At 41.0% G+C, this 20223-nt stretch overlaps 1 protein-coding gene across 1 annotated transcript in view; it reads right to left on the reverse strand.

The window, feature by feature from the left end:
- LOC138742302 (vitamin K-dependent protein C-like) overlaps positions 1-20223 on the reverse strand; it is a 47534-nt gene that overhangs the window by 18153 nt on the left and 9158 nt on the right. The window contains exons 2-5 of the mRNA XM_069896543.1: positions 6156-6200; positions 5811-5905; positions 2428-2588; positions 714-738 (exon numbers count right to left, since the gene is read on the reverse strand). Of these exons, the coding sequence (XP_069752644.1) occupies positions 714-738; positions 2428-2588; positions 5811-5877 (253 nt within the window). The 5' untranslated portion in view covers positions 5878-5905; positions 6156-6200. The remainder of the gene's footprint in view (positions 1-713; positions 739-2427; positions 2589-5810; positions 5906-6155; positions 6201-20223) is intronic.

Below are 20223 nucleotides of genomic sequence, written 5' to 3' on the forward strand. Positions count from 1 at the left end.
CGGATATAGCGTTAACACTGGGCCACTTGTTTTATAGACGCTGCTCTTCATAATGGGGACCGTCTGCTGGAAACAATGTGGTGTGGAAAGTCTTTGATGCATTGTTAAACATTTGTATACAAATTGATTTAATTTAATATTATTAAAATTAAAAAAACACATTTTTAGTTTAATTTAGAGATACAGCACGGTTACACATCCTTCTGGCCACCCCCCCCCCCCCCCACCCCCCGAGTCTGCAATATGTAATTTCCGCTACATCCATTTAACAAATTAACCTATATCTTTGGAATGTAGGAGGAAACCAGAGAACCCTGAAGAAATCCATGCGGTACACAGGGAGAACATACAAACTCCTTTCAGTCAGCACTGGATTTGAACTGGTGCTGTAATAGTGTTGTGCTAATCTTTGCAATACCATGCTACCCAAATAGTATGTGGGCATAAAAATTGGATTGTAGCAGGTATCTCACATGAAATGACATGGAAATTAAATATGCAATAGATTGTTTCCATGTCAGAAAAGAATTCTATTCTATTTATAATTGTTACTGATACACACATTACTGTGGCTGAAATTTGAAAGAACATCTAATGATAAAGCCAACAGTAAATCTTTTAGCCATCTTAAAGAAAATAGCCACTGTTAGTTATAATGTCTTACTGTTTAGTTTATAATTTAATTTTTCATCTACTCATGACAGTTTACTCACCAATATGCTTGTTCCAAAATATTAACTGTGAAAAAAGTATACAGTTGATTAGATGCCTACATAAAATACGAAATACTGTCATTTCAGATCCTGTGCTAAACAATTAAATTGAACATTTCTATACTGTATACCTTATAATGGATCAAAACAATTACTGTATACAATATACTCGTGTAATAGTCAAATTTTGTGGACCAATTTTTAGGGTAAAGTTTAGGGGATCACCTATTACACACATACTATCTTCGAGGTGTTGGGAGCTCCGACGTGTGGGTGGCTGGCTGGGACTAGTACAGGATGTCGGGAGCTCAGATGGTCAGGTAGGTGGGGCCTATGTGAGAGTCCATGGTCGAGGTGGCAGGAGCTCCAGTGGGCAGGTGGCCAGGGCCAAAAATGGGGGTAAATTGACTTTTACACGCGATATATGGAAAACACTAGATTTTTGGGCTAAAAATTGGGGGGCTTGACTTTTTCATGGTATCAGCTATTACACGAGAATATATGGTGGATAGAAAATCCCATCTGAAGCACAAATATTTGTTTACATTATTCATCCTTTACATCTTGCTCACTGGATATATCATCGTTTTTCTCAATCACACTTCCTCTGCAAATTGCTCCTTCCCACTAACCCATTCAATTGCCAAGGTCATCAAGCTGACCTTTTCTCAATAGCCCTCAGATGTTTCTTCGAGGTAATATACAAAGAACATGAGTTCCCATTTGTTTGGAAAGCAGGTCAGGATTCAGTTTTAATGAAATGGAATTCAAGGGCTCAAAGTAGTGAATATAATTACAAAGTTCTTGAATTATTGTTGAAACCTAAGTGGGTCACCAGATATCCTTTAATGGTCTCTATGTGACTCCACTCGCAGTCCATACCAGTGTGATAGAGTTTTAAAAGCCTGCTGAAAAGATTATCAATTATTCTGTTCAAGAAAATTGGGACTGCTCACCATATTGAAGACATTTTTTATTCACCTCATAATGTTGAAGGTATTGATTGAATCCTCAAGAACACTTTTTACCCATTTTCCAAAACCATATTTCTCAAAATTTAGTCTAAATCTTAGAACAATTTAAACTATTTTCAAGCAACTGTGAGGACTCTTGTAACTGATGCTGTCTGGATTTTTAAGTTGAGAACAAAATGATGAGAAATTTTATTGTGACAGGGTTTGCATGTCAAAGGTTTACCACCACATGCAGGCTCCATGATATATGCTCAGTCTCCAAAGTGCCCACTTACTTTAACTCACAAGTTTAGTAAGGTTTGGATTTTCGGCCCAAGAGAATGTGTTGCAAGGCTGTTCCACAGATAAGACACTGAAGGTGATCCCCAGTAACCAAACAATTCCTAGCAGATGCCACTAGACGATCAACAGCAGAAACTCAGGTAACTTGTGAAGCTGAGGCCAATTGTGGCACAGCTATGGGAAATTAAGATGATGTAACTTTTTACCTAGCAGAGGTGTGGGCTGGACAGAGGGGGTGTGCATTACAAGTTTAGATATCACTGCTCGGCTTGGCAATACCACTCACAATGACACCACCATCTATTTTTAGTGCTTTGGTGTTACACAATCATTCTGTACATATTAAATGGGGATCAAAGATAGTTAAGATCTGGAAATTTTCCCACTGTGCTAATAAAATTATGATAGGTGTATTGAAGGAAACAGCATGCTGATCTGATTGACTGCAGGGTACTTACAGCAACATCTGTTGACGGGAAAATCTCCTTTACCTCCTCAAATTCACAAGTTTCTTCATAGCACTCTCTTTCTAAATTTCCAGCTTTGAATTCTTCAAAAAGGGAATTATCGCGTTTCCTAATGTTCAAGACTTTGGTAGCTTCTTTTTCTGGTAGAAATACTGAAATGTAAAGTATGGAATAATTATTATTATTGCTCTCTACAGGACAGTTTCTCATCATTGACAAACTTAACCATTTACAACACAGAAACAGGCCATTTTGGCCCTACTAGTCCATGCCGAACATCTTCTCCCTCCTTGTCCCCCTGAAACGTATTTGGCCTATAACCTTCCACACTTTTCCCATCCATATATCTATCCAACTTTTCCTTGAATATTAACATCTATCTCGCTTCTACCACCTCTGCTGGAAGTTCATTCCACACTCCCACCACCCTCTGCGTGAAGAAATTCCCCTTCAAGTTTCCCCTAAACTTTTCCCCTTTTACTCTCAATCCATGCCCTCTTGTTTGAATCTCCCTCACTCTCAATGGAAAAAGCCTTTCCACATTGACTCTATCTTTCCCCCTTATAACTATGAATACCTCTATCAAATTCCCCTTAACCTTCTTCGCTCCAGGGAATAAAGTCCCAGCCTGCTAAACCTTTCCCTGTAACTCAAACCCTGAAACCTTGGCAACATTCTTGTAAACCTCCTCTGCACTCTCTCTATTCTGTTTATATCCTTCCTGCAATTCAGCCACCAAAACTGCACACAGTATTCCAAATTTGGCCTCACCAGTACCTTATACAATTTCAAAACTCCTGCATTCAATACATGAAAGCCAATATACCAAATGCCTTCTTCACCACCCTATCCACATGTGATTCAACTTTCAGGGAATTATGTACCATGACTCCTAAATCCCTTTGTTCCACTGCACTCCTCAATTGTCTACCATTTAACATGTATGACCTGTTTTGCTTAGTCCAACCAAAATGTAGCACCTCACATTTATCAGTATTAAACTCCATTTGCCATCTTTCAGCCCACTCTTAACTGTCCTAAATCACCCTGTAGGCTTTGATAATCTTTCTTGCTGTCCGCAAGCAACACTGCCAACCTTTGTATCATCTGCAAATTTACTAATCCAATTTGCCACCACCCTATCATCGAGATTGTTAATATATATGACAAACAACGGTGGACCCAATACCGATCCCTGATGCACTCCACTTGTCACCAGCCTCCAATTTGACAAACAATTTTCCACCACTACTCTCTGGCATCTCCCATCCAACTATTGCTGAATCCATTTCACTACTTCGTTAATACCTAATGTTTCCACCTTTCTTACTAACCTCTTATGGGAAACCTTGTCAAAAGCCTTACTGAAGTCCAAATAGACAACATCCACCCCCTTCCCCTCATCAACCTTTTTAGTAACCTCCTCAAAAAATTATAAGATTTGTTAGACATGATCTACCATGTACAAAACCATGCTGACCATTCCAAATCAATCCCTGTCTTTCCAAATAGTTGTATATACCATCTCGAAGAACAATTTCCATTAATTTACCTACCACTGACATCAGACTTACAGGCCTATAATTACCAGGTTTACTTTTTTTGAACAGCAGAACACCATGAGCCACCTTCCAGTCCTCTGGCACCTCCCCTGTGGCCAGTGACATTTTAAATATTTCTATCAACCCCCCACTATTCACTAATCTCCCCCCCCCCTCCCCACCTTCAGGGTCTTAGGGAATATTTTGTCAGGTCTTGGAGATTTATCCACGTTGATCTTTTTTAATATAGCCAACACTATCTCCTCGTTAATCCTTAAATTATCCATGACCTCCCTACCATATTTCTTCACTTCTTCTGGCTCAATATTCTTTTCCTTAGTGAATTCTGAAGAAAAAAAATCATTTAAAATTTCTCCCATCTACTCCCTGATCTTCAAGGGGTCCAATATTATCCTTCACTATTCTTTTACTTTTAATGTAGCAATAGAAACCCTTTGGATTTATTTTTACTTTGCCTGCCAAAGCAGCTTCATATCTCATTTTAGCTTTTCTAATTCCTTTCTTAAGATTTTTTTTACACTTGTTAAATTCCTCAAGCAATTCACCTAGTCCCTGCTGTTTATACCTCTTGTACACATCCCTCTTCCTCAGAACCAAGTTCCCAATACCTTTTGAAAACCAAGGCTCTCTACAGTTTCTAACCTTTCCTTTAATCCTCTTGGGGACATATCAATCCTGTACTCTCAAAAATTTCTCCTTTGAATATCCTCCATTTATTTGCTACATTCTTTCCTGAAGATATCTCATCCCAGTCCACACACTCCAAATCTTTTCTCATCCCCTTGAATTTTGCTTTCTTCCAATCAAGAATTTCAAACTTACGGCAGACTAAATGCAGTTTCATGTAATATTACATCTGCTTTATTACATGACAATAAAATAATCTTGAATGCCATAAAGTGTGGAGTCAGTCCCAAGACAGTATATATTAATAGCAATATAGCTTTTTACCTGAACAAGAAAAGTGTACCTTATATTTCAGAACAATCCATCATTCTGAACCAGTGTTATGATGGATCAATGCCAGCAAAGGATATGATTTGGACCATAAAAATTGTCCGCACAATGATTGGTATACCATCTGCACCAGAAAAAGTGATCTGTACAAGGCAACTGAGTTATCTTTACCAGGACAATATAATATCTGCACCAGGGAATGTTGCACCTTCAATACAGTGTACAATCTACACCAGGACAGACAGTAGATTCAAAGTAAATGAAGCCACTCCTGCAAATAATAGCAATTAAAACTGGCAATTTAGAAAATGACAGAATTGGGAACGCACAAGAGAACTCAAGTATATTGGAGGTCTGGAGAAGGCTGTGAAGATATAAAGGAGTAACCCTTGGCAAGGTTTGAAAACAAGTTTGAGAATTTTACTATACAGGTATTACCAGACAGTAAATCAACATAAACAGAAGATGGATGAACACTACTCTGTGTAAGCTTAGATATGGGCAGCAGGGTTTTCAGCAGAAGATGGGAAGTTGGCCAGGATAGGGTCAGAATAGTCAAGTTTAGAATTAACAAAGGAGATTTCAACAGAAAACAAGATGAAACAAAGTCAGAGCAGATTTTACAAAGCTAAAAGAAGCAGATTTTTGTGATGAAGCAGATAGATGGCTGGAAACTCATGTGCAACAGGACAAGATACAGCCTGTATCCTGGAATGTAGATAATTTGTACCAGAATGGCGAACCATTTGCACTAAGAAAGCCTGCTTCTGTATCAGGGGGATGCATAATAGGCCACGTTGACATCCACCTCCGGGTTAAGTACTTTCACTACATTACCCCAGCAAAATTACTGACCTGAGTAACTTTTCACCTCTATAAAAGCAACCATGAGGAACATGAAGCAACAGCAAGCCTTCGCCATTGTGCAGCCACGTTATTCCAGCCCTCACCTGCAAAGGGAAAGGAAATTCTAATTCTCTCCCGATCTTCATTGAGATAGAAACTAACCAGAAGGTTTCAATACTTATTATTCAATCTTATGGCAAATTAATTCTTTGCTTTTTAAAATTAATTCCTTGTATATGGGTACATTTATTCCCCATCCCTAATTACTTTTGAAGCCAGTACTTTCTAGGCCTCCAACACTTTACATAAGAAAAAATTCTCAACATGAGGTAATCATTATCTTGACAAGCTTACTTGAGGATTCTTCACTTCACCCTGATGGATTTTTCCCTCACTTCACTGCAAAGACAAATAACATCAAATTCAGATCAAGTCAAATCCACCAAACATATAATGACAGCAGCAATCAAATAAATTACTCTTATACAAAGCTAGTTTCATGAGCTTCCTTTCATGATTATGAGACATGGTTATTGGGATGGTTCGCGGAAGCTATTACAGGGTTTGAATCTGACGCTCTCGGTAAGGTAGTAAATCACAAAAGTTTGCAGACACTGTGATTGAAGTAAAAACACAATGCTGGAGAAACTCAGCAGGTCAAACAGCGTCCCTGATGTAGCAAAGGTAAAAATACATAACCGATGTTTTGGACCTGAGCCCTTCAAAAAGGTATGGGAGAATGGTTGCAGTTGTCCAAACAAAACGGGAGGGAGGGGCAAGGCGAGGAGCACAGTCTCAAAGGCCGAATAGGTGGATAAGGGAGGCAGGGCACAGCAGCAAACAAGGGGAGGAGTGGGGCTCTCCGAATAGAGAGGAAAGGGGGTGGTAACTGGAGACCTGAGGGAAAGAGGATGGAGAGGAGGTGAGGAGAAACCAGCCAAGTCGATATTAAGGTGTTTTAGCTCTTTGTTAATTTTGTGCCTGTCTCTTTACGAAGAACTATTGTTTGTAGTATGACCATAGTGACCATGATGTAGTATGTTGTAATATTCGCCCAGACTAATGGCTTGCTTATTATTCAACAACACGTAAAGGAAGCGTGAGCATGAGAAATATTTCTTAGAATTTTTTAAATCTCTTTAAATAAATTATGACTCATTAAAAAATTTGTGTATCTTTTTAAAAGCATTTTATATCTATTATACAGTAAAAACTTTGTTATTCATTATTATGAAAGTCTTAATGCAAAGTTATGCTAAATGTTTATCTGTTTTATCAATGAATTAAAGCTATATAAAGCAGCAGTCACAGAGTTTGATTTATTGGATTAAAGAGATCAAAATGCAGAATATTGAGGCTCACACTTTTGGAAGATGATACTTCGAAATTAGGATATATTAGAATAAGGAAAGTGTCGTCTATATAAGGAGTTTGTACATTCTCCCCGTGTCTCCCTGGGTTTCCTTGGGCACTTAGGTTTGCTCTCACCCTTCAGGGCGTGCAGGGGTTGATGGTCAATTGGGCTTTATGGGTGACAGAGGCTCATGGGCCGGAAGGGCCTATTAGTGTGCTGTTTATCTAAATTTAAAAAAAAATTAAAGATTATAAAAAAATTCCTGATGCTCCTGTCCCAGTGGCTAACTGAAAGTTTAAAGATTGAATACAGGAAGATCTTGGTTAGATTTCATCCGAAGCTGTCAGAATGTAGCATCTCAACACTATGCATATACTGGTCCTGGGAGATATCTGAAGGAGTGTATCCCATGGAATCAAGGCTATGCTTCTTGGATGAAACTTCAGCAATATCTAGATCTTCATCATCCCACATGGTATTACTTTCTGGCAGTGTGTGGAATGTGTTATGAGCTCAAGTTTCATTTAGTTACTGTCACTTTAAGCGTTAGTACAAACTGTGAAGAGAACCGAGTGGCAACAATCAGGTCCTGACTGTGCCCGAAGTTGATACTCGGCAGGAAGTGAAAAAAGAGTTTGTTGCTTTATCCAGGAACAGGTGTCTAAGCTGTAATGGTTTGGGTATTCCCCACACACACACACGTATATTCCCGCATAGTTGGGGGTTAAGGTTTGGTAAGTTGTTATATTATCAGTAATATATTGTTTTAAAAGAAAATAAAACAGTAAGTCTCTTGGTGAATTTCTACTACTGCTGGTTTGTGACATAACAAATTGGGCGGTCATCTGAGATTTGACCAAAATTCGGAGCTTATTGATCGATTTCGATTTGATTGGTTAAATTCCTTTATGAAAGCCAATTAAAAGGCTTGTGTGTGTGGAAAAACAGCAGCAATGGATATTGATGAGTTTTTGGAATCGCCATACTCTGTAGGTTTGCAGAAGGCAAAAAGGAATGAGGTGGTGGGGCTATCACCCAAAAGTTTAAACTTATGGCAGGAAAACTGTCAATGTTAAAGGCAGAAGTCCAGAGAGTTATAGTTAAACACTATATAGCAGTGGAGAAGTTTGGAGAGAGGGAATTAAAACAATTTACCGAGAGTAAATCCCTTGAACAGCAGTCACCAGTGGAACAAATTGAATTAGAAAAACTTAGATTTGAGATAGGGGAGAAGCAAAGGCAGTTTGAACTACATGTACTTGAGTTAGAGTTAGAAAAATGTAGATTGGAGAAAACACAGAAGCAAAGGAGAAAGCAGAGAAGCAAGGGCAGTTTGAGAAAGAGGTGTTCCACCTTCTGGTCCTAGTGAGAGGTTTATGAACAGTAGGGAGGCTAGGTTAGTTCCTCCATCTGATGAGGCTGAGATTGATAAATACTTCTAGTATTTCAAGAAATTTGCTGAGAGCTTAAAGTGGCCAAAAGATTACTAGTCCCTCATGTCACAGAGCATGATTCAAGGGAAAGTCCAACAAACTTACAATCCAACAAGATGCTGATAATGAGACTGTAAAGCAAGTTGTGCTCGAGGCTTATGAATTGGTTCCAGAAGCTTATAGGCAAAAAATCAAAGAAAATCAGTGAACCAGTCTCATATGGATTTTCCACATGACAAAGCAGTGTACTTTGACCAAAACATATAAATGATGATAATAACAGACTGAGAAAGCTGGCATTGGATGGGGAAATTAAAAGGTGTGTTCCAAATGGCATAAATGCATATTTAGATGAAAATGGATTGATTAACTTGGCCAGAATCTACTAAATTAGTGGATGAATATGCTTTAAACCACAATGTTAAATTTGTACCGTGTAGTTTTAAGCTGAAAGGGGAACTGTTTTTGGGGAACATTAGGTGAAAGTTATTCATTCAAAGAGCAGGAGTGTGGGATGAGCTGCCAATTGTTGTGTTAAATGTGGACTCGATCTTAAGTTTTAAGAATAAATGGGAGATGTCTGGAGGGTTATGGAAATTGGGTTAAGTCAATGGGACTAGTGAAATAATGGTCATCACAGTCTTTAAGGGCCGAATAGCCTGTTTTCTGTGCTGCAGCATTCTATGGTTCTAAGTAGAACCTTCCAAAAATATTGATTACCCAAGTAAGTTAGAAACTAAATCATAAAGGAATACTACGGGTAAAGATGAAGGGAAACAAAAAAAATCTTCAGGTCCCCTTTGCCACTATTGGAAGAAACCTAGTCATATAATAGCAGATTGTTTGGTGCTGAGAAAAGGATGCAGCACCAGATGCCTGTATTCAAAGAGATGGAAACATAGAAGTCAAAAGGGATCCAAACCTGCTAGTAATATTAGGGATGAATTCAAATATTTTGTGTCAGAGGGTTTAGTATCAATAAAAGAAGGGTCAGCACAAGTGACAGTGAAAATCCTTTGATATATTGGGCTGCCCAATCACTCATGTTGGACAGTATTTTGGAGTTTGGCGATGAGACTGCCACAGGCGAAAATAAATTTGAGATTGGTGGGGGTGATGTGGAGTTGATACCTCAGCACGGGATAATGATGAAATCAGAATTAATTGATGGACCTGTTACAATAGGGATCTGATTAAGTTTGCCAGTGGAGGGGGTTTCGTTATTATTATGAAATGACCTTGCAGAGGGTAAAGTTTTCCTTGTGGTGTGGCTGACAGCTAAGCCAGTCACTGATGAGACAAAGACAGGTTTGGATATGCCTGCGCAGTGACTCGAGCTATGGCTAAAAAGCTTGCCAGTGCAGATGGTCTTGTGCAGACTGATTTCACAGAGACTGTAATCTTTGATAGTACAAACCAGCACTCAGGTGGTAATGACCTGCCAAAGCCTTTACCTCTTCTTTATTGGACCAGAGTTCAATTTTAAACCCAAGTGTAAGTATTTGTCGTTATCCTGAAAAGTGTTTATTGCGGGTCAGAACAGAGAACCTGCTCTTACTGAAGTGAGATACAAGGCTCTCTCTGATGATGAACTTAAGAAACTGTCCATTAGCTATTATTTCAAGGAACAATGGATTAATAGGGATGTGCAGTTGAATTTGTTAGATTATGTTTGAAAGTTTACAAATTGTTTTTAGAAAGTCTGTAAACTAGTTCGAGAATTTGAAAACTGCTCAAAGCAAAATGAAGGTCTGATGTGATAAAAAGGCTAGGATGAGAACTATTACACCAGGGAATAAAGAGTTAATCCATTTCCCAACAAATTCCAATCCCCTTATGGCTAAATTTTCCAGCTTGTCTGAGTTAGAGTCAAAGGTGATGAAATCAGCTATGTAGTTAGACCCCCTGATCGGAGACATAAAATAGAGAATTGCCACGTCAACATTTTAAACCTTATTTGGAGAACTTGTTCTTTTAGCAAGTAACAGCTTTCACCAGCAGACATAACTAAGGAGTCGAGGGACCATGAGATGATACAAGCTAACTCTTGTGAGGGTCACTTCAAATAAAACATTGTCCCAGTTTGTCTGTCTAATTTGATTTTTTTTTACATAATTTGAATGATAATTTGAATGATAATTTGGCTCATCTTCAACCCCATGAAAAGGAGCAAATGAAACAGGCACTTATAAAATTTAGGAACTTGTTTCTAGATGTGCTTAATAGAACCCCAATAGCTTGTCATGAGGTTGATCCTATCAAACCACATCCATAACAAAGTGCAGACGGGTAGATCAAGAAATGGAATGATATTATTAGACTTTCTACCTCAGATTGGCCTTCACCTTGGGTCCTAGTGCCGAAACCAGATGGGACGGTTAGATTTTGGACTGATTATAGAAAAGTTAATGCGTTAACAAAGACAGATGCTTATACTATCCCTAGGGTGGAAGATTGTGTGGGCAAGGTTTAAAAGGCTATGTTTCTTATGAAAAATGACTTATTAAAAGGTTACTGGTGTGTTTCCTTAACAGAAAGGGGTAGGGAATTCTGACCTCGCTGATTATATAAATACAATGTTTTACCATTTAGAATGAAAAATACTCCAGGGACATTCCAAAGAATGGTTAATTTTGTGATTCAAGGTTTAGAGCCGTGGTTCTCAACCTTTTTCTTTCCACTCACATACCACTTTAAGTCATCCCTATGCCATCAGTGATCTGTAATTAGTAAGGGATGGCTTAAAGTGCTATGTGAGTGGTAAGAAAAAGTTTGACAACTACATGTTTAGAGCATACGGATGCTTATATTGATGATTTTGTTATGGGGAATGACACCTAGGAAGCACATCTATCTGCGTTTGAGAAATTGTTTGACAAACTTTCAAAAGCAAACATTACTGTTAATTTTGCTAAAAGTGCATTTGGCCATGCTACTGTGACTTATCTTGACTAAGTTGTTGGTCAAGGCAAGTTGGCACTCGTTCAGGCAATTTCTGAGTTTCCCGTTCCAGGTTTTTGGGAATAGTGGGGCATTATTGAAAGTTCTGTAAAAACTTTGCTGATCTCACCCTTCCTTTGGCTTTGGCTAACTTCCTGAAGAAAAGTGAAAAGCTTGTTTGGACAAAACTTTGTCAGGAAGCATTTAATAAAATGAAAGTCATTTTATGTCACCTACTGGTGTTTAAATCACCTGACTTTGAAAAGCCATTTTCTTTAGCAGTAGATGCTAGTGAATGAAACTGTGGGCGTGGTGCTGTTACAAAAGAATGTTTGTGATGATATTGACCATCCAGTGGCTTACTTATCCCAAGAAATTCAATGAACAGCAGAATAATTATTCTATTACAGAGAAAGAATTATTGTCACTTGTACTGGCTTGGCAGCATTTCGATGTTTACATCGGCACAGCTCAGGGACCATAATCCTTTAGTGTTCATAAGTAAAATGAAAAACAAAAATAGACAATTGTTAAACTGCAGTCTAATTCTGCAGAAATATTATGTTATGATAACTCATATTAAAGGCAAGGATAATGTTGATTGCCTTTCAAAGATGCAAGTTTGCAACATTGCTGAAAATGGTTGGATCATGTAACAATAGTGAACACATTATTTCAAACATTGTAGGCTGCAGTTAAAATTTTGCTGTTACAAACTCCAAACTTTCTTTGTTGGGGGGAGGTATTACAAGTTCCCATTTCATTTAGTGAGTCACTTTAAGGGCTAGTATTGACTGTGACCATTTACAACTGTGGAGAGAACTGAGTAGCATCAATCAGGTACTGATTGTGCCCAAAAGTTGATACTCGTCAGGAAGAGAAAGAACAGTTTGTTGCTTTATCCAGGAATAGGTAGGGAGAGAGGTACATGAGTGGGACACTTAAAGGAAGAGCAGATTTGACCACCAGTCGTATAATGAACACAGTGCTGAAGTGACTGTGTGAAATGGACAATTTGGCTGATTTTCCCTGTCAGGGGATTATTGAACCACGCCGTGACCAAAGGAAAGCTTATTTTGAAGGAAAATTATTGAACCACACCATGAAAAAGGAAAGGTCATTCTGAAGGGGAATTATTGACCACACCATGACCAAAAGAAAAGTCTCTTCGACTGACCCGTGTCTGGGTTTTGGAAGCATAGTGGAAGTCACAGGCTTAGTTTCCCCTACGCAAGGAAAAGGGAAGTTGTGACGACCATTCATATGAAAGGACATTTCGCGAGAAGAAACTCGACCAGGATTTGTGAGTTTTCAGCTGTCCGATCAGTCAATCTCTCCCAATTCTTTCATAATTACTTCTGGGTATTAGTTTAACAGGCTAAGTTTCAACAAAGGATTTCTCAGACTGAACTGTGAACTGACTTTCCAGAATTGTGCCTAAGCTGCAATGGTTTGAGAATTCACACGTAGTTGGGGGGGTTAAGTTTTGATAAGTTATATTACTAGTATGTAGCGGATCGCTCCGCACAAGTTAGTGGGCAAATCGGCAGGGACAGGGCAGTAATAATGCTGGGGTGTCAGCATCACTACGTAGAAGCACGTGCCTGCAGGAAGGCAGGCAGAAGGCGGGACTTCCGGGGAATCTGCCCATCAAGATTCTGGGAATGCTGATGGGCAGCCAGAGCTCAAGGGGTGGGTTTTGGGAACCCAGAAGAGCATTGGGACTCTTAAATATCACATGGGCATTTTGAGTAAACTTTTTCTGTTACTGGCATTTACTGTGTGGACTTCAGTTATTGTGGCTCCTGTGGTTGGTAATTACAGATGCCAAAATTGGTGACCCCGACAGAGTTCTAACATTTTTAGGACTCATATTTATTTTTTCTTCATCAGCAGTATGGAGGAACAGTCAGCAACTGCCAGTTCTGGGTCAGTGGCTGGTTGATCAGAGTCTGTCCACGCAGTTAGAATCCACCTCCCACCGTTCTGGGCTAATCAACTTCATAATTGGCTGAGTCTGCCTGAAGCTCAGTTTAGTCTGAGAGGTATTACTTTGGAGGATACCAAGTTCTGGCATGTGGTCAGTGTTCTGGATCTGGTGACAGCTGCAAAGGTCAGTTCTTTTGTTCAAAATCCACCTTTGAAGCATAAGTATACCATGTTTCGTCGCCATCTTCTGGAGTCATTAGAGCTCAGTAAACATGAGTGAGCCATTCGTCTTTTAAATCTGCCGGGCATTGGAAATCGTATTCCATCAGACTGAATGCATGAGATGATAGCTCTGGCAGATGGTCACACAGATTGCTTTCTGTTGGAGGCCTTTTTCTCTGTAAATTGTCAATGCATGTTTCGTCAGCCATCTCTCACATGGATTTCTCTGCCCCTCACTTGGTGGCTAGGGAAGCTGACCGGTTATTCCACCCTCTGCAGCCAGGGTCATTACAGCCGCAACCAGTATTTGTTATTTACAATGAGGCACCTGAATCGTCCTCTTCATCCAAGCAAGGAGCCATGGCTGGAGTGCAGCAGAAGGACACAAAGACTAAGAAGTAGTACTGCTTTTATCATCAGCATTGGGGAAATGATGCCCACTGTTGCATTCCACCGTGTTCATTTTCTGGAGGCGTCATCTTAAAGAACTCGGGAAATGACCAGGCCGACTGTCGTTAGTGGTCTCAGCGGTTGGCATACCAAAGGGCCTGCCATGAATTGTGTATGTTCGCACTCGGCGGTACTTTCTTAGTGACACTGGTGCCCAGTTTAGTCTGGTTCAACCAAATGACTTTGAGAAACGTCACATTGAAAATGGTCCCTCCCCCCCACCCCCCCACCCACCCCTCGGAAGCAGCCAATGGTTCCATGATAGCCTACTATGTATCTGGTGGGTGACAATTCACATGGACAAAGCCGTCTTCCAATGGCGTTGTACGATGGCTGCAGTAGGTCAGCCGTTGCTGGGAGTGGATTTCTTGTAGGCTTATGGGCTTTAGGTGGACTTAGCACGAAGCCCCCTAATTGATGCAGGGTCTTTTCAGACCCACCCCTTAGTACTCCATCAGCGCTCCTTTAGCACTTTAGGTGTGCATCCTGCCAACCTCAGTGAATATGCAGTACTGGCACAATACCTCTCCTTGTTGATGCTTATCTTCCATATAGCACAGGACTGGAGCATTTCATACCACCACTGGTGCTCTGGTCTATGCCAAGGCAAATGTCTTCCACAAGCAAAGCTGCAGCTAGCCAAAGCCAAGTTTAAGGCCATGGAGGACATGGGTATTATTCGCCGTTCCAATAGTCCATGGGCATTGCCACTTCACGTTGTTCCTAAGAGCAATGGAAGTTGGCCGCCCTGTGGCGACTATCGGTCCTTGAAGAACATCACTGTACCAGACCTGTTCCACACGTACAGAACTTAGTGGCGCAGATAAAGGGCAGCACAGTATTTTCCGAGGTGGACTTGGTAAAAGGTTACCACCAGATTCCGGTACGACCATCTGACGTGTATAAGATGGCCATTATTATGCCCTTTGGTTTGTGGGAATTCCTAAGAATGGCATTCAGGCTTAAGATTGCGGCCCAGATGATCCAACGTTTAATGGACATCATAAGTCAGGGAATGAACGTTGCCTTTGTCTATCTGGATGACATTCTCATTTTCAGCCCTGACTCGCATTCACACCGGAATCACCTGGAGGAATTGTTCGAACGTCGATCTAACTGTAAATCAGGAGAAATGCCATTTCAGTCTGGAAGTGATCGACTTTTTAGGGCACTGTATTGACAGTAGAGTGGTGCGCCCCCTCCTAGATAAGGTAGAGGTGATATGAACTTTCCTTAAGCCTAGTCATGACAAAGGCTTACAAAAACTCCTAGGCATGATAAATTTTTACTGCTGATTTATTCCAACAGCTGCCAAGACTATGCACCCACTTTTCCATATGTTAACGGGTGATGAAAAAGACGTGTTGGGACTCGATTAAGGAACAGGCTTTACAAAGGGCTAAGGATGCGTTGGCAGAGGCTGTGCTATTGACTCATCCAAATCCTACAGCGGCCCTTGCCCTCACAATGGATGCATCGAGTGTTGCCATGGGAGTGGTCCTGGAACAATGGACAGATGGAAATTGGTCTCCGCTAGCATTTTTTAGCTGCCGTTAAAAGGAGCCTGAACTTCATTACAGCATGTTTGATAGGGAGTTGTTGGCTCTGTACCTAGTGATAGGTCATTTCAAATATACACTGGAAGGACGTCCTTTTACATTCTTTACAGACCACAAGCCCTTGTAACAGGTGCTGGCAAAGTCATCCGACCCTTGGTCAGCCAGGGAACAACATCAATTGTCTTATGTATCTGAGTATAAGACTGATGTCCATCACTTGACGGGCAAGCTCAATGTCTTAGTGGATGTATTGTCCTGTCCAACAGGAGGTTTGGACATTGTACAGCTAGCCTGGAATCAGGCTGAAGACCCATCGATCCAGGCTTATAGAACTGTTGTCACCAGTCTCAATTTCCAAGACTTTTTGCTTACGCTTGTTTCCCCTGCAGTACTCTGAAACATCTCTACTAGAGTGCCTTGACCTGTACTTCCCAAAAGTTGGTGCTGTAAAATTTTTTATGATATACATGGGTTGTCACACCCATCAAAATGGACTACGGTGAAGTTTGTTGCTGCTCACTACGTTTGGCATAGCCTCCAACACGGTTTTGCAGTGGGCCAGGACATGTCTCTGGTGCCAATTGGCCAAGGTACAATGCCACACCAAGCCTCCTTTGCAACAGTTCCCTATGGCTCACTGACAATCTCAACATGTACATGTGGATATTGTGGGACCTCTGCCAGTTTGTAAAAGCATGAGGTATCTGTTCACAATGGTGGATAGGTTGACGCGTTGGCAGTCCATAGAATTTTGTGATACAGAGTCCTGCATGTGGGCTTTCATTACATCTTGGATTGCTCGGTTTGGAGTTCCAATGCATATTACTTCCAACAGGGGTGTGCAAGTTACTTCCACCTTGTGGTCTGCTGCACCATACTACTGCCTACTATTCTCAGGAGAATGGCTTGGTGGAGCATTTCCATCAGCATCTTAAGACTGTGTTGAAAGCATGTCTTCAGGGTCCTAAATGGCTCAACAAGCTACCATGGGTGCTGCTTGTTATCCGTACTGCACCAAAAGAGGATCTCGCAGCATCTTCAACGGAGATCGTACGGGGATGTAAATTTTGATCTGGCAGCCATGACAGCGGAACAGCTTGACCTTATAAAACGCCTGTGCTCATCTGTGCCCACTCCTCAACCAGCCCAACATGGTAATCCTCCTACTCATGTTCCTTCTGTGCTACAAATGACTGATTATGTTTTTATCCGGAGAGGACCACCTGGCACACCTTTGGAGTGCCCCTACGAAGGACCTTTCTGTGTCATTAAAAGAGAAGGCATGGTTTACACATTGGATGTTGGAAGCCGACAGGACCTTTACACCATGGACTGTCTGAAACAGGTGCATGTGGATATAACCAGTGATTACCCCATGCCAAGCAAGAAGCCTTGTGGCCAAACACCCAAAGTTCCGGATCTGCTTGGCACCCTTCATGAACTCGGTGCCAATTCTGGCAGGGGGTAGGGGGTGTGGGTGGTGTAGCGGATCACTCTGCACAAGTTAGTGGGCAGAATAGACAGGGATGGGTAATGGCGCTAGGGAGTCAGCGTCGTTGCATAGAAGCACACCTCTGCAGGAATGCAGGCTGCAGGTGGAAGGCGGGACTTCCAGAGATCTGCCCATCAAGACTCTGGGAGTGGTGATGGGCAGCCAGAGCTCAAGGGGTGGGTTTTGGGAACCTGGAAGAGCGTTGGGACTGTTAAATATTAAGTGGGTGTTTTGAGTAAACTTTTTCTGTTACTGGCATTTACTGTGTGGACTTCAGTTATTGTGACTCCTGCAGTTGGTAATTGCAGATGCCAAAAGTAGTTGTTAATTAATATATTATTTTAAAAGAAAAACAATAACAATTTCTTGGTGAATTTCTATTGCTATAGTCTGCGATGTAATAAGTGGTTGACACTTTTGAACATTCTTCAGCAGACGGAATCCTCATAAGTCAGCATCTGAGTGGACTGCAGCAGAACTGATTTGTAGTCTTACACTCGGCTGCATTGGCATTCTTCTGGCTTGGCTTAGGTGATCTTGTTCCTGGTGAGTAATCATGTGAAAATTGCTCATTGAGGATACATCTCAGAATCCCAGTTGCTGTTTGTGAGAAATTCAATGGAGGCACGCCTTAATGCTTGCTGCCCAGAGTTTTACTCAGTATATATTAGTATTTTGAGCAGTTAGAAGGGGAGAAGGGTTGGAGTATGGTAAGGGAAAGCAAACACGTGGGTGTCAGTAGTAACGTAATGTCATGTTGAGATCTTGGGATGAGAGGGAAGTCAGACGGGATAAAGAGGATGAGATATGAAGCAACCTCAAGGAACAGTTCTCCTCTGATCCTTCTTATGATTTGTAGTCAGTACTCTTCAAAGGATGGTCTTTTTCCTCAAAATGTTGCCCTATACGACAAGAAAGTCATCAATGGCTGTGAAAAAACTAGTGTTTAGAGAACATGGATTAGCCGACAGACTGTGCACAGACTGCAATTTCTGAATAAATAAGGACTGTAAGTGTTGAACATTATGTTGAATAGAAAAACAAACTGTTGGAAGAACTCAGCAGTTTGAGCAACAACTGTGGAGGGAGAAGAACTGTCAACATTTCAGGTCGAGATCTTGCATCAAGACTGAGAGTGGTGAGGAAAGATAGCAGATATAGAAAGAGGAAGGGCAAGACAGGGGTCAGCAGATAATAAGTGGACTGAGAAGGGATGATTAATGATGGGCAGATGAAGAATTGGAAAATTCAACCTTCATACCGTTTGGTTGTAGCCTGCCCAGGTGGAATACAACTTCTCTCAGTTTGGCCTCAATGTCACATAACCTTTCTCTTTCTCCCTATGATTCACCCCAGACCTACCAATTTAATTCCCGTTCCTGTAACCCCACTCCAGCACCTATCACCTATTGTTGAAATCCTCCCACTCCTGATTCTGTTCACCTGCTACCCATATCCACTGAATCCCCTCTCCCATCTCGTTTTATCAGCCCTTCATCTCTCCCTTATATTATTTCCATTATTACCATCCTTTCCTTAGATTCCACAACTTTGCCTTTTTATCTTTGTTCATCATCCTCCAGCATCTGTCTCCACTTTTACCCACCCAACAAGATACAACTGCCCTCTCTCTTGTTTCCCAACCACCTCGCTCCCTTTCTCACCTGCTCATCATTCCTCACCCCCCTTCCTCAGTCCATCACCCACTGTCCCTCTTCCATCTCCTCTTTATACAAGCAACCATCATTCTCCACTCTCAGCCCCGCTGAAGGCTCTCAACCTGAAGTGTCAACAATTCATTTCCCTCTTCAGAACCTGGTCAACCCACTGGGCTCCTTCAGTAGTGTTTTTTTTTGTTCCTGATTCCAATGTCTGCAGTTTCTTGAATGTTATGTGGTTGTTAGTAATTTACCTCTTTACAATTTCTTCAATATTACTAAAATGTGAAAACCCTTATCTGTCCAGGCAGCCTGCTTGCTCGAGTAGACTTTTACCTGTTGTACTTACTGTCTGGTATTCATTTTCATTCAATAATTATCCCTGAAGAAAAATATTTACATAATTTATGTCAGAAATTAAACTACTTTACTAACTTCTCAGTGTGCACACCTTGTAATCTCACCTGTTCATTTATCGTTAATCAATCTTCACCTTTAGCTTGACTTGTGTTTGCCTGATTTTCTAGATCCTTCTATTCCTTCTCACCAGGATCCACCTGTAGTTCGCCAGCTGTTGTTCCACCCCTCCCCCTCGTCATGTTGTATTATCCATCTCCCCTCTACTCTTACAGTCCAGAAATGCCAAATTTCCATTCTCCTCGACAGATAAGACCTGACTCGCTGAATTCCTTTAGCAGTTTGTTTTACACTGAAGGTCAGTAAGATTCCAGAAGAGATCAATGCTCGAAGACAAAGCAGAATACGTTATAGGCATCATTATAGCCCAATATTATGTGAGATGTTATATTGTCAGCTTGGTTTCCTGTGAGCTACAATAATCATTATAATTGACTGTATGTTATTGTGCATGGAGCATGGTGTTTTACACCACTGCAATGAGGTACGATTCAATAATGGCATGGTATCCAGACAGTAATAGAGCATAAAACAAGAGAACACAGGAACAGAACCTTCAGCATGTGATTTCTGCGCTGAACATATTGCTGAACCAATCCCATCTGCATGCATTTGCTAGGTATTACACTATCAAATGATTATACATGGCATGAATAGACTGTGATGAACCACAGCAGAACTCAAACACCAGGACTGAGCATCAGCAGTGCCAAAGCTCAAGCAGTAAGCATCAACAGAAAGCGAGAATCAGCATTGAACATTAACAAGAACGTAGGAATGAGCACTGAGCATCAACAGAACGAGGGAACGGGCACTGAGCATCAACAGAAGGAGGGAATGGGCACTGAGCATCAACAGAATGAGGGAAAGGGCACTGAGCATCAACAGAATGAGGGAACGGGCACTGAGCATCAACAGAATGAGGGAAAGGGCACTGAGCATCCACAGGAGGGAATGGGCACTGAGCA

The sequence above is a fragment of the Narcine bancroftii genome, chromosome 9 (genome assembly GCF_036971445.1).
Source record: "Narcine bancroftii isolate sNarBan1 chromosome 9, sNarBan1.hap1, whole genome shotgun sequence".
In the NCBI taxonomy this organism is placed as follows: domain Eukaryota; kingdom Metazoa; phylum Chordata; class Chondrichthyes; order Torpediniformes; family Narcinidae; genus Narcine; species Narcine bancroftii.